The sequence below is a fragment of the Cokeromyces recurvatus genome, assembly GCF_025118155.1.
Source record: "Cokeromyces recurvatus strain NRRL 2243 chromosome Unknown BX663scaffold_5, whole genome shotgun sequence".
NCBI lineage: Eukaryota > Fungi > Mucoromycota > Mucoromycetes > Mucorales > Mucoraceae > Cokeromyces > Cokeromyces recurvatus.
Genome location: NW_026251391.1, coordinates 1,114,064 through 1,128,484, shown reverse-complemented (window position 1 = coordinate 1,128,484; position 14,421 = coordinate 1,114,064). Strand labels below are relative to the sequence as shown.

At 31.0% G+C, this 14,421-nt stretch overlaps 3 protein-coding genes across 3 annotated transcripts; 1 reads left to right on the top strand and 2 right to left on the bottom strand.

The window, feature by feature from the left end:
- The first annotated feature begins 3,902 nt into the window (after nucleotides 1-3,902).
- BX663DRAFT_468595 (PLC-like phosphodiesterase) lies at nucleotides 3,903-5,210 on the top strand. The gene is made up of 2 exons (XM_051524095.1): nucleotides 3,903-4,525; nucleotides 4,582-5,210. The coding sequence occupies exons 1-2, from the start codon at nucleotides 3,975-3,977 to the stop codon at nucleotides 5,084-5,086; spliced, it is 1,056 nt and encodes a 351-aa protein (XP_051385792.1). The 5' UTR covers nucleotides 3,903-3,974; the 3' UTR covers nucleotides 5,087-5,210.
- A 43-nt stretch (nucleotides 5,211-5,253) lies between these two features.
- Nucleotides 5,254-7,515, bottom strand: BX663DRAFT_500967 (uncharacterized protein). Its single transcript, XM_051526413.1, has 7 exons — nucleotides 7,130-7,515; nucleotides 6,908-7,069; nucleotides 6,672-6,838; nucleotides 6,330-6,617; nucleotides 6,127-6,258; nucleotides 5,854-6,074; nucleotides 5,254-5,793 (listed from the first exon to the last, which is right to left on the bottom strand). Exons 1-7 carry the CDS (start codon nucleotides 7,388-7,390, stop codon nucleotides 5,627-5,629), a joined length of 1,398 nt encoding a protein of 465 aa, XP_051385791.1. The 5' UTR covers nucleotides 7,391-7,515; the 3' UTR covers nucleotides 5,254-5,626.
- Nucleotides 7,516-10,999: 3,484 nt separating this feature from the next.
- On the bottom strand, nucleotides 11,000-11,433 carry BX663DRAFT_500965 (uncharacterized protein). Its single transcript, XM_051526412.1, has 2 exons — nucleotides 11,180-11,433; nucleotides 11,000-11,118 (listed from the first exon to the last, which is right to left on the bottom strand). Exons 1-2 carry the CDS (start codon nucleotides 11,421-11,423, stop codon nucleotides 11,111-11,113), a joined length of 252 nt encoding a protein of 83 aa, XP_051385790.1. The 5' UTR covers nucleotides 11,424-11,433; the 3' UTR covers nucleotides 11,000-11,110.
- Between the last annotated feature and the right edge of the window lie 2,988 nt (nucleotides 11,434-14,421).

The window sequence follows — 14,421 nt, the reverse complement described above, 5'->3', positions numbered from 1 at the left end:
CTTGATATTTTGGATCAGCATGAGCAATTTAAGGACAATTACATTGTTATGGACAATGCTCCTATTCACAAGCATGCTGATATCAGAAAATACATTGAGCAACGCGGCTACGGCTGTGTTTATCTTCCAGCTTACTCCCCTGAGCTCAACCCAATTGAACAATTTTGGTCAGTATGTAAAAGCAAGCTTAAAAGAGAAGAGCTTTTGCAGGAAGAGACATTGTCGTCTAGAATTGGGGATGCATGCAACAGAATCCTTTTGAGTGATCTTCAAGGATTCTGCAGATACTCAGCTGCTAAATTCGAAGACTGTTTGAACTGTAAGCCAATGTAGTTTTCTTGTTTTTTTTTCGTGCACTTCATGCAATAATAAATCATGAATTTTTAAAATTAATTTGAATGAATTTTTTTTCTGAGCCTAAATCAATTTTTATTTTTAAACTACACAAATTTTTTTCCTGAAGGTGCACGAATAATTTGTGAAAATAGTGTATAATTATCTATTATAGTAATTCATTGTACAACGTGTATATTATCAATCCATGATATGTTGACTGCACAATGTTATCCAGTAAGAACAGTAAATTTTGTCACTTTGAGAAAATTGAAGGTCTGTAACCAAAGAATAAATGTCAATTTCCAAAAAAAAAAAAAAAAACCTCTCTTGTATTATCGTTATAATCATTATACATAATTCTGCTTCAGTTTGGGTTTATCGTTTTTCTTAACATTTTTTTTAATAGATTTGCGAGCTTCTAAATATGAGCTCTGTGTGGCTATAGTTTCGTAGAGGACAATGTTAGGGTCTGTGATTTGCGTTAGAACATCATTCATTGGGTCAAAAACTTTTATCCCTAGATCGTTGTAAACATTCTCCTGTCCATCTCTGTAATATATATATTTATTTATATATATTTGCCATTAGTTTCAAAATAAAAGTATAAAAGCTGTTTAGAATTTGAATTTAATAAAAAAAAGAAGTATTATTTAGGTCAATTTTTGACTTATTAGAGACGGTATTGACTAACAGAAACGTTTATATTACTTAAAGAGCAGTCAAACCGTGATAAGGTGACAGTGATCAGATGAGAGGATAAAACCTGGTCCAGGAACCTAAATTGTGGAAGTGATACAAGTGTACTAGTGTTATCACGAGTAAACTAGAAATTAGGAATAATAATCAAAATAATAAAACATCCTCTCTTCCCTGTTCTTCTTTGAGTGATTAGTTATAACTCCTTCGTGTTTTGAGAGCCTTAATTATACTCAAGAATTTAGCAAGGATAGAATTTTATAAATTAGTGGGTAAATTACGATCCTGATACAACAAGCCATACAAAGTCTAGAAACGTAATTTACCTTGGATCTCACCCTGATCTGAAACTCAGCTTAATCATAAGAAATACCACTTCTTTATTTGAGTAATAGAAAATAAATATAATATAATTTCATTTGGTTGCTGCAACGCCTACTCCTCGTTTTCATTCTGATAATACTCATGAGGTGTTTTCCTTTTATTAGGTCTTGTTGGTGTGAAAAAAGGTGTTATCATAAGTTTTGGTGATCGCGGTGGGCTATAGACAATTTCACGATGGGAAGTAGAAATATCCACTGCCATATATTCTCGCTGCTCTTCAAAAGCCACTAGTTTTATTTCATTGCTAATTTTTATTTTCATCTCTTTCCATGCGTAAAGCCGTTTCAAAGTTGATCGAAAATTATCCAGTTTCAATAACAATTTTGGTATATATAATGAATCAACTTGATGTACAATCACCACACCTTGGAAAAAAAAATAGTTGCGTCATATATCCAATTCGTCCTTTCCAGTCCGTATATTCTATGGTGAGTTTTTTTTTTTTTTTTTTTTTTTTTTGGAAATTGACATTTATTCTTTGGTTACAGACCTTCAATTTTCTCAAAGTGACCGTTTTACTGTACTACAGTTAATCCATTAAATTTTGTCACTGCTACAGAATAACTGTCATTTTTTATAGTCCAACAAAATTTATTGGATGAATTGCACTGATAACATCACACGGCTATTATTATTTACCGTTTGTGTACAGAGATGTGATAAACAATAATGTATATTAACAACACCTATGGCCGAGATTGCTCCAATAACAGTATGTGATACTGCTCTAGTACCTGAAGTAGGAATTATAGCTTCGGTACCCTTTTTAAACCATGCTCTACTGCGTCTCATATTTATGTCAAAACTGGACTCGTCAATAAAAACACAGTTTTTTGTAAAGTCCATGTCTGTGTCCAACCACACTTGTGCCTACTTCAATCTTTTTTCGATATGTCTTTCATCGTTACGAGGGTCTGGATGCAACGTTGCGACTCTTAAAGAGGGTTTACATTCGTCTTTCATAAACTCATGAACTCTTGACTTCTTAATATTAAGCCCTTCAAAAGCAGTTGTCAAACTTTCTACAGCATCAGTTATAGCAGCAAATGAATTTTCATCAAAAAAATCGATCAAATGTCGTTTGTGCGGTTCCTTAAGTTTAGAAACGGGTCTACTGCTACTACGGTTGGTCTTTTTTTTTTCATTTCATAATTATCAGGGTCGCTTGGGTACTTCTGATACCAGTTATTTACTGTACTATGGCTCATATTGGCTCTTAAAGCCGCGGCATGAACAGATAGGCCTTCTTGTAGCCCCCAATAAAAAACAATAACAACCCACGGGTAGTTCCATCGTGAAACATATATTTCTGGCCTTTATCTGAACCAGTAACTCTTATGCTATTACTAATACCAGCTTCTATACTGTTGTTATCAGACATTTCGACGTCCAAAGGTTTGTTTTTTCAGGTACTCCTCGAAATCAGTCAGTTTATTTAAATTGTAAGGATTGTCTTCAATCTCAAAATCCATAGCCTCAGTTTCATCTTCATTAGTAATGTTACCGGACCCGTCTTCATGTTAAAAAAAAAAATAAGCTTATTATAAAGGTAAAGATAATGTTCAGACTTAGGTCCAAATTAAGTTCAAACTTTGTTCGAATTTAATTGGTTAAATGTTCCATTTTGTTTTCTAAAAATGTACCACTGAGTTCAAAAAATGTTCGATTTGAGAGTGGATATACTTTAATTAATTATTGCGGTCACACACCACTAAATGCTTGCACATGCACACTCGTTTATTCTTGCCACAATCCGTCGCAGATCTTCTTTCCTTTATTTTAAATCATCTCCCTCAGCACAAGTACTGAAATTCTCAGGAAATTTCTGCCTGGCTCTATCGTTGGCCAGATATGTGCACTATTCTACAGGAAATGGGTTACCTATTACACGATAAACTATCTCCTCTACTTCTTGCCTCAGACAGGAAATTACTCAACTGGTTTTCCCTTTAAACTTGTTAGCAATATTTCCCCTTTCTTTCTCACCTTCTCTTCTTCCTTTCCTTTACCTTTTTACCTCTTGTCCCGTAAGAGGTTTTTTATATACTTTTTTTTTTCCACATAATTTGAACTGACCTGGGAAATCCAATATAACAAACATATTATGTGCTCATAGGTCGCTTTATAAATTTTAATTTATAAAAAATAATAAAAATAAAAATGATTGATCGTAATTAATTATTGCGTTACGCATGTAAGATCATGTTAGTTCATTTTTAGTCTTTTATCATCCTATTTTCAGTAACATACTGTGTAAGTGCATTTTATACTACCTCTATTAAATGTTTACATTATCATTTTATTGCTCTTATTTTTTTTTTCTTTTAAAGAAGAATACGTTAAGGGAATATGTCTCTAGATAAATGTGTGTGTACGTTTTTTCTGGGTAACTTGATTCCTTGGCAAAAAATTAGGCTTTGTAAATTTCATCATCCGCTAGTGTTGTTGTCCGTTCTCCTCCTTCCTTCATCACTATTAAGCTACTAAAAAAAAAAAAAAGGAAAAAAAAATTCTTCTTTCTTTTCTTTATTTTTAGTTTTTGTTTTATAGAAAAAAAAATGAAATTTTTATCTATTGCCATTTTGCTATTAACAACAGCTACCATCACACAGGCACAACAACTATGCAATGGTTATGCAGAATTCTGTTCAAAACAGTATCAAACACTGACTTACTTGATGACTCATAATTCTTATAGTTACATAGCTAACCCAGCTGCTAATCAAGCTTGCCCAGTTAATATTCAACTAGATGATGGTGTTCGAGGCCTAAAGTTATCGGCTATCAAGATGACTAATTCATCTTCTATTCAACTCTGTCATACATCCTGCACTATCCTTAACGCTGGTCCTGCTGTTGATACGCTTTCTACCATCACTAACTGGCTTAAAGCAAACCCGAATGAAGTAATCACTATTATGTGGAATAATTTAGGGTCCTTTGGTACAGACGCTTTCAAGACAGCTTATACAAATAGTGGATTGATCGATTATGTTTATACACAACCATTTGAAAATTTTACATGGCCTACGTTAGGAGAATTGATAGCATCCGGTAAACGAGTTATCAACTTTATAGATGAAGGAGCTAATAGTAAAGAGTTACCATGGTAAAAAAAAAAAAAAGAATACATTTATCTATCAATTAAACAATTTTTTCTTGTAGGTTAATGAGAGAGTGGGATTTTGTGTTTGAAACACCTTATAATAATCGTAATGAATCATCTTTTGAGTGTATTATCGACCGACCTAATCCACCCGAGAATCCAACTAAAGTGATGTATGTCATGAATCACTTTTTATATGGTACCTTAACTTTAGGCTCGACCACAATTGAAATACCTCAGAAGGGCACTTCGGATGTTACAAATGGAGATGGTTCGCTACTAAAACAGGCAGAACAATGCACTCATGTCTTTGGCAGACAACCTAACTTTTTAGAAGTGGATTTCTATAATAACGGAGATGCTTTACAAATTACGGCTCAGTTAAATAACGTCACCTATCATGAAAAGCAGTTGCAATGTAATGTATATGAATCAACAGCGTCAACATCATCTACAACAACAGGTGGTTCCATATCGGAAGCAACAAGTAATATCATGGTATCATTAACAGCAGCACCTATTTTGTTATCTTTAGTTGCGGTCATGTTCTCGGCTTTTCTTTAGATTTTAATAATAATTTCTATTTTTATACATGTATATTTTTTTTAGGCTTAACAAAAAAAAAAAAAAGCTCATTTGTTAATGTAATACATATCCTATTTATATTTATAAACATAATTTGGCTTATAAAATAATTATTTTGCTTTTTGTTTTTTTTTTTTTTGTTTTTTTTTTTTTTTTGGTTTTGTTGTATTTCATTGTATCATTTTGTTGTTATAGTTTCAATTACCCCTTAAAATAATAGAATACAGTGCGTCTGGTAAATTTTGTCACTTTATGAAAAATAAATGTCGTTGAGCCAAAAACAAATGGCAATTATTAAAATGTAGTTGTCAGTTTGAGCAAAAATAATAGCCGCTTTTGAAAAATCATATCGTCCATTACTTAAAAAACATAATGTCCACTTAGGCAAATATGGTTGTCAATTTCAAAAAAAAACACACGCACACACATTACAGCTTTTATTAAAAGTGAATAGCAATTTTTATAGTAGAATATCAGCTTTATTATCATCAATGAAAAAATTAAAAAAAGTAAAAAACTTCACTCGACTGAATCAATAACAGCTTGGCGCCAAGAAAGCACAGTTGGTAGGAGGGCAGCAAACGATTTAAGACCTCTAGGATTTTGAGGCATAGATAATTCTAGATGTCTTTTTCTTACATAGTATTCATTATGGATTGTTAAGCTCTCAAAGAAAATAGTATTATCTATTTATTGCGATTTTAGTTCATACATTTGCATTTTATTAGCATAGTATTTTTACTTACTGTAATAAAGAACTGTAAACAAACGCTTTTTTTTAACATCGTTTTTTAAACTTTTAATTGCATTTTTGTAAATTTTAATACAATCACTCTCCAATTTTGTTTCTGTATGTGTGTTAGAGCCTCCTGCAAACTCTATAATAATGACCATTGACTTGCTTTTTCTTTCAATTGCTAATCCATCAATCTTGCTGTTGTCTAAATCCAAATGAAGAACCTCAATCCTAAATGATAACATGAGTCAGATAGCAAATGCAGGAAAAAACTGATAATTACCATTTAAATTCGATTATGTCTTGGAATTGTAAAAAAAGCGAATTAATTATTGGAAACGAAATCCAAGTAGCAGCGGTGCGTTCTTTCAAAGTTTGAGAGATAGGGTTCATTGGGCTTTCGCATAATTTTAAGCTAGGAGAATGTATAATCAGAATGAATTAGTGTTATATATAAAAGGTGAACAACTCTATAATAAAACTTACAAATGAAATACGATGTCATGAATAAATTCATAATCATTATGAAGATAAGGATCAAATTTACTATTATTGGAAAACTCAACATAATTCATTAGCAATTTTCTAATTGGCGAAAGAGCGGGTGGACAACTAGATATCCTTTCTAAAAGATCCCTACATTCGTTGGTTAGGGGATAAGCTTTGAGGATACAATCATTATTAATCTCATCATAGGTGGCTTTGTTAAGGGTTTGCTCTAACACATTTACAGTTACAGTATCACTTAAATCTATGATATACATACTTAACAAACTATAAAAAACTTACTTAGCAATATTTACAGAAATACAACTAGGACAAACTTACTCATTCTCAAGATCTTCACTATACTCCAGAAAACTTTGTAAGTTATCTGGGTTGTTTGTAGACGATATTGGTGGGGAGCTTGAGGCCGTTGACGGGTAATTTGAGTCTGTTGGTGAAAGGTCTGAGGCTGTTTGTAAGGGGTTTGTGACTACTGTTTGACCAAATGTCTAGTTGATAAATTAGAAAAGAATTATTAATACAGACGAAACGCATACTTCTCAATTTATCAGACTTACTCTTCTCGTATTGTCTTCAATATAGCTCCATGTGATTTCGCTTAATGATAAAGCGGCATTTGAGGCAATATCACTGAGTTTTTGGTTTAAATCCTGAGCAGTGTATTGAGTCCAATACCTTTTGTATTCTGACGCAAAGTCAGAATTCTCTTTTTTTCGTTCCTATAAATGCCAGTGAGAATTACATTACTTCGATTATTAAAAAAAGATGCAACAACTAACGCTAAATAAATCTTTTTGCTTTTTTGCGATCTTTTTTTGCTTTTGGGTACCATTCTTGATTACTCTTTCGAGTATGATTGAATACGTTAAATTGGTCCTTGACATGTTTCTATTTTTAGCTTTTGCGAAGCTAAAGTAGTCTAAGGATGGATTCTTTTTAAGCTCTTGAATAACTGCAGAATTTAAAGATTTTTTTACCATCCTCAATTGAAAAAAAGAGTAAGGTGCTGAGGGAAGTAATTTGTGGTTACTAAAAAGCATGAATTTTATTTTTTATTTTGAATGTCCGGCATATAAGTGCGTACGCTGTATTTGATGACGTCTGCTCCATATGATGCATGCGTCAACCCCAACTCTTTCTTTTTTTCTTTTTCCCTCTCTTCCTCTTCTATTCTTCACAGCTCTCATATAATGACGTCTACTCATCTGCTGGTTCTTCATTAAGGATTCTCAAGAATTAAAGGTAATTGTCACTAATTTTACTGACAACTTGATCTAATATTTATTTGATGGTACAGCCGTGATGCTATGAATAAATTGTGAGCACGGAATGCGTAAACTAGGACCTGTAGCTCCAACAGCTCAGGCTTTACGCATTTTGGTCCCTGCCTTCTTACTTCCCTTATTTGCTACTTAAAGTATTTGCTACTTAAAGAATGGCTGCTATCAGTAAGGGTAAGGACAAGACTTTTGTTCGGTTCAACCCGCCTGTTTATGGTGAAATCAAAATGTACCGAGGGTGGCCGCTCGCAATTCCTATGTGTACAAGGATTATGTTACTCTTTGAGGTGATTGAGTCGATGATAACAGAATGCGCAAACTAGGACCTGTAGCTCCAACAGCTCAGGCTTTACGCATTTTGGTCCCTGCCTTCTTACTTCCCTTATTTGCTACTTAAAGTATTTGCTACTTAAAAAATGGCTGCTATCAGTAAGGGTAAGGACAAGACTTTTGTTCGGTTCAACCCGCCTGTTTATGGTGAAATCAAAATGTACCGAGGGTGGACGGTCATCGATCTTGTGCGCATGGTTTGCATCAATATTGCTTACAAAATTTCCGTACTCAAATATGCATTAAAGAAGTTAAGTTTATTATTTACAAATCATGTAAAACTTTTTCAGTAACATCTTTATTTATAATTATCAAATAGTCTTACATTGTGGTTGAATTTTGGTTCTTTTTCATATACCTATCGTTATGTCTAGCAAGAAACCGGTTACTGTTATCATCTCTGTACTTATTTCTGGACTTAAACACTTTGACCAACCTTCAACGAACAAGTTTAGTATTCGCTATACGAAAAAACAGAATCAAACTGAACATAATACTGGTTTTGTTGGATCAAATTATAATGATAAACATTCTTCTAGTTGATAGTCTAAATTGCACCAGAGATTCTAAATATCTATTAATTAAAATACTTCCGTTTTGTAAAATTCGTAAATTTGCTGCTAAATATTATTTATTTTATGGTCACAAAAGAAGTCTTCAAATGTGTACGATATTCTTTAAAATTAATTATAAAAATTTGTAAAACTTTTTTTTTATAAAACAAATATAATAAGAGTTACTAAAGGATCACCAAATTATATATATTGTAAATTATCAAAGAATTACTTTTATCGATAGATTTTAATAAAATTATTATTTACATCATTTAAAATATTATATCTATTGAATTATTAAAATGATAGAAATAATTTGTCCTCATTGAGCAAAATCAGGGGATGTTCGCCAATCTCATAAGGATTGTACTGCTCATATTGAGCGTTCGACTGTTATCAATCAGCCTACATGCAGTAGTTGTGACCAGTCAGACCATAGACGATCAAATTATCACTCCTGTCCCATGTGTTTTGATTAGCAAAAAGATAGAGAAAGAGAAATAAACAAAAGACAAGTCTGTGAAAACTTTGTATAGTTTATCAATAATACAAAAATTGTACAATTAAAAATTATATGGAAAAATCAACGGCTATTTATATGTTTTTACAAGGTAAGTGTTATCAATGGAAATATGATTTAGATAAGCAAGTTTACTATAATAAAGTGTTTTACATAAAACATTGTCTCCGAATAATTCTGCGATCAATAAGATATATCTTTATTCCTTTTTTCTCCCTGAGTTGTCGCTGTTCCTAGAAACATAACGAATCATTATTATTGAACTGCGACACATCAATATTAATTCTCAGTGAATATGTCTAGCTGCAGCAATACCAATTATTTATGAGTTACTATCATTATCATTGTATAAGATTTCATTACTTAACAATATTCAATATTATCAATGTATATATGATATGTATCACTCAAGAACAATTATGTAATTGAATACACCAGTCATAATCCTGTTTGAATTATGTATATAATTATTATTATTGCTCGAACATTCTAACAATGTCTATTATTAAAACTGAATGTAGAATAAATATTATGCTGTGAAGTTCAATATACTAGTTTTATGTGAATAACCTCTTTATTATGTAATAAATGATGGTTTATTTCTGTTAATTTAGTTATAAAGACGACTGCAATCATAACAATGTTTTATGATCAAACATGCGGATCATAAATTCATTTAAGAAATTCTATCCTAACTCTCTCTTAATCCGCTCCATCTAATAATATTAAAATCACTAACACTTCGTTGTCAACAATATACCTAATTCGGTCGTAACTAACACTTTTCTGATTCACATCTTATCCTCAGACCTCTATAACAATTCTTATAAATACCTCATCAATTTAAATTCATAAAAAAAAATAATTGACTATAGAATTATTGTTCAGTCTCGTTGACTCTTTTTGTCTTGATATTATTTTTTATTTGATATTTTAAAAAAAAATATCACGGTGCGCTTAAAAAAGACGAGGTTCACTAAATGTGCGTATAAAAAAGACGAGGTTCACTAAATATGCACTCAAAAAAGACGAGGTTCACTAAATGTGCGCATAAAAAAGACGAGGTTCACTAAATGTACACTCAAAAAAGACGAGGTAAAATAAATATGCACTCAAAAAAGACGAGGTAAAATAAATATGCACTCAAAAAAGACGAGGTTCACTAAATGTGCGCATAAAAAAGACGAGGTAAAATAAATATGCACTCAAAAAAGACGAGGTTCACTAAATATGCACTCAAAAAAGACGAGGTTCACTAAATGTGCGCATAAAAAAGACGAGGTTCACTAAATATGCACTTAAAAAAGACGAGGTATCGTGATGGAACGTAATACTTTAAAGAAAAACAAAAAGAGAAGAGAAAGAAAAAGGAGAGAGGAAGGAAGCTAAAGAAAGTATACTTTGAGCCTGTTTTTATTCAATCAAAGAAAAATAAAAATAAAAAATAAGAATTTAAAGTTAAAGGTTGTTTTGTGTCTACACAACTGCTTGTATATATATTAATGAATCCTGAATCAAAGAAATAAAAATAACCGTCAAAGAACATTGTTGTGGTTTAAGTAAATTTAAGAATTAAAATATAAATAAAAGAAAACAGACGGGAGACGTACGTTGAGACTTGTCAATAAGTTTTTATTAAGAGTTAAGTTCAATTACGATCCAAGTATATTATATAAAATAAGAGTTATTAGTGTAAGAGTATTTATATATTTTGTAGATAAGGATGATGAGTAATTAGAAGAAAAAAAATATAACAGATTGTATTTGATAATACAGTTATAGAAAGAGAATGATTACTAAGATTGTTATAGATCTGCATCCATGTCTTTTGTATATATTTATTTTATAACTAGTATGTGCTCTCTGAGTAAAATCAATTATTACGCGTACTTGCATTATTCTTGATTTACTCCAGTTTAACTTGGAAAGTTATTTTTATAAATCAATATTCAGCAAAAGAAGATATATTTTTAGATGTAGGACTTTTATTAATTATTTTTTCTACACAAGAGTAAAAATACTTAATATGTCTATAGACATAATTATCATACAAGTGCACTATATGTACTATTATGACTATTTATCTTATTGAATTAAGTTATAAATCTTACAACCATGACATCAACAAGTTTTTAATGTACTTACTTAACAATATATTGTTCTCGACTTTATTGGTTTTTGGTTGAGCTGGTGAAAGATACTTTTTGTAGATGAAGGGATTATAGTTAATTCTTTCCTTTGGAACCAGTATGGGATTTTTTTCTGATAAATCATAACAGATTTCTAAGTCACCATAGCTTTCTAATTTACTTCTTGCTTTTATAACATTATTATCAGTAAATTCCAAACCAAATAAAACGCATAATGCATAATCGCGAGAAACATTCATTTTTAATTGAAAGAAAATGGATTCTGCAAGTTTACCTCGTTTTTATTTAAGCGTATATTTGGCTTACCTCCTTTTTTTAAGCTGAGGCTTGGTTTACCTCCTTTTTTTTTTTTTTTTTTTTTTTTTTTTTTTTTTTTTTTTTTAAGCTGAGGCTTGGTTTACTTCGTTTTTTTTTTTTTAAGCTGAGGCTTAGTTTTGTTATAGAACAAGTTCTGGATATAAGCATAAGTAATATTATAATAGATGAATTACATAATAGAGGATAAACTATAAGCCTGAATATGAAATAAAACTCTGTACATAACATCTTGTAAATAATATAAAACTTATTGACATCCAATTGTCTAAATGTATCAATTATAAGACATCATTGTAATGGAATGTAATATAATAAAGAAAAATAAGAAGAGGAAGAAAAATGAAAAGAAAAAGAGAACGAAAGAAAGTATAGTTTGAGACTGTTTTTATTCAATGTAAAGAAAAGATAAAATAAAAATGAAATAGAAGAATTAAAGGTTAAAGATTGTTTTGTGTCTACACAACTGCTTGTATTTATATTAATAAATCCTAAATCAAAGAAATAAAAAATAACCATCAAAGAACATGAGTCATGAAACAGTGTTAGTATTCATATATACGTCTTGTTGATTCAAGAGACTGATTTATGGATTATCTATTGGGTGTTATAATGATCTGATTGAGATTTTAAATAAAAACTTTTTTGTTTGATCTGAGTATATGTTCCTGATATCTTTTATGTTTTATTTTATTGGATCAAAGAAGACCTGAATCCTTTGTCAAGGTTATAAAAATAAATATGTAGAAATGATATGATGTCTTATAATTGACACATCTAGACAATTGGATGTCAATAAGTTTTATATTATTTACAAGATGTTATGTACAGAGTTTTATTTCATATTCAGGCTTATAGTTTATCCTTTATCATGTAATTCATCTATTATAATATTACTTATGATTATATTCAGAGCTTGTTCTATAACAAAGAGGTCTACTATTTTTATAGGGTTTATAATCTTTCCCTAACTTACGTCTCCAATATGTTTGAATAGTAGATTCATGTACAATTTGATCAGGGGTAGCCCAAGAATCGTCATCCTTGCTATAACCCTTCCATCGTACTTTATATTTTATGTTTTTACTGGTACCCTTATGATCTAATATACCTTCTATTTCATATATTTCTTCATCTTTATTATTATCGTCAATACAATCTTGACTAATTTCTTTTAATTCAGAAGGTGAATAATTCCTGGACATTAACATTCCAGTTTCGTCTTGAAGTACGTAAGAGCCACCTCTTGTTTTGCGCACAACAGAGTAGGGGCCTTCGTAACTTGGTGCTAAGGATCCTTTTAAAGTTGGTATTTTTATCATTACTGGTGTACCAGGTTTAAAATCTTTAATAATATTTATGTATTTATCGTATTTTTCTTTCATGTTATTTATATATTTGTCAGTTATGTCTTTTATAACAGGGAATACTACTTCTGACATATGATCTATTCGATCTATTAGTTGCTCATATGTTATTGGTTTACTATTTTCATTTTTATCTTTACTATAATCTTCAAAGGGATTCATTTTTCGAGCAAACATTAAATTGAATGGAGGCGTATTTAATCTTTTTGATACTTTATTATTCATGGCTAGCTGTACCCCGGGAACAAATAAATCCCATTCAGGTCCAGCGCCCTCAACTGCCTTTACCAAAGCTAATTTTACAGTTTGAATATATCTTTCACTAGGCCCATTGCTTCTGCTATTATATGGAGTAATTAAATTGTGATCTATGTGCATACTTTCTTTTAACAGTTGCATTATCATAGTATCAAATTCATTATCAGAACTTATAGTTCTAGGGTAACCGAAGTCACTAAACACTTTTACTAATGTATCAACAATTGTAGCAGCTTTTTTATCTTTTAGACATCGAAGAATACAAAATCTAGTGCAAATGTCTATCATGACGAGTAAATGTTTATAGCCATTTTTAGATTGTGGTAGCTCGGCCAAATCAATGGACCAATGGTCGCCCGGTATGTAACTATATATGGGACGTAATCCATGGAAACCACGCTTTATAATATTATGCTTTTGGCAAGGTTTACAAGATTTTACTAATTCAACAGCATCTTCTAATAAATGCGGCCAATGTAAGCCATCGTTGTGAATAGCTTTTACTATACTTTCGGCACCAAAATGTCCGAATACATGAGCTTTTGTTAGAATAGCTCTTCTTTCACTTTCTGGTGGTGTCATATAATCCCCACTTTTATATTCTGTATAGTTTATTTTAAATTTCTCATTTTGCTTTTTGATGTTTCTAATCTTTTTACAGCTATCCATTTTATTTTTCTTTTTATATTTTATTTTATTATATTTATCGAGGGTCATATCCTCCCCCAGTTTTTCCATAGGTGGAAATAAACGGCTTAATCGATCCGCCAGAACATTATCTATGCCTGGTAAGTGAATAACTTCAAAATCATAATCTAATATATCATCAAGCCAGTTTAACATCATGCTGTTAGCATATTTTTGTGTATGTAGATATGTTAATGCTCTATGATCAGAAAATATTGTGAATTTAGTGCCATATAGAAACTTTCAGAACTTCCTTAAGGCAAATACAATAGCTAAAAGTTCTCGTTTCGTAGTGCTGTAATTTCTTTCTGATTTAGACAAAGAGCGAGCCATAAAACCAATATATTTTATTACTTTTTTTGTACCAGTAATAATGGTATTTTGAGACACTTTATTATTAAGATTGTTATTTTGACTATTACACTTTAGTGTCTTGTTATTATCGTCATTATCATCCTTATTATTTGTATCTTTGTGAGTTATATATTCCTGACAAAGTACTGCGCCAATACCGTATGCTGAAGCATCGGTATAAACCGTGAATGGATGATTTAAATCAGGAGGGCTTAGAATTATGTTAGATTGTAAGATATTTTTTATGGCTTCAAAA

Excerpts from the sequence above, each read along its gene's own strand:
- BX663DRAFT_468595 (XM_051524095.1), top strand. The coding sequence starts at position 3,975 with ATGAAATTTTTATCTATTGCCATTTTGCTATTAACAACAGCTACCATC. Across the intron at positions 4,526-4,581 it reads AATAGTAAAGAGTTACCATG|GTTAATGAGAGAGTGGGATT; the intron begins GTAAAAAAAAAA and ends TTTTTCTTGTAG.
- BX663DRAFT_500967 (XM_051526413.1), bottom strand. The coding sequence starts at position 7,390 with ATGCTTTTTAGTAACCACAAATTACTTCCCTCAGCACCTTACTCTTTT. Across the intron at positions 7,070-7,129 it reads AGCAAAAAGATTTATTTAGC|GAACGAAAAAAAGAGAATTC; the intron begins GTTAGTTGTTGC and ends TGGCATTTATAG. Across the intron at positions 6,839-6,907 it reads TTGAAGACAATACGAGAAGA|ACATTTGGTCAAACAGTAGT; the intron begins GTAAGTCTGATA and ends TTTATCAACTAG.
- BX663DRAFT_500965 (XM_051526412.1), bottom strand. The coding sequence starts at position 11,423 with ATGAATGTTTCTCGCGATTATGCATTATGCGTTTTATTTGGTTTGGAA.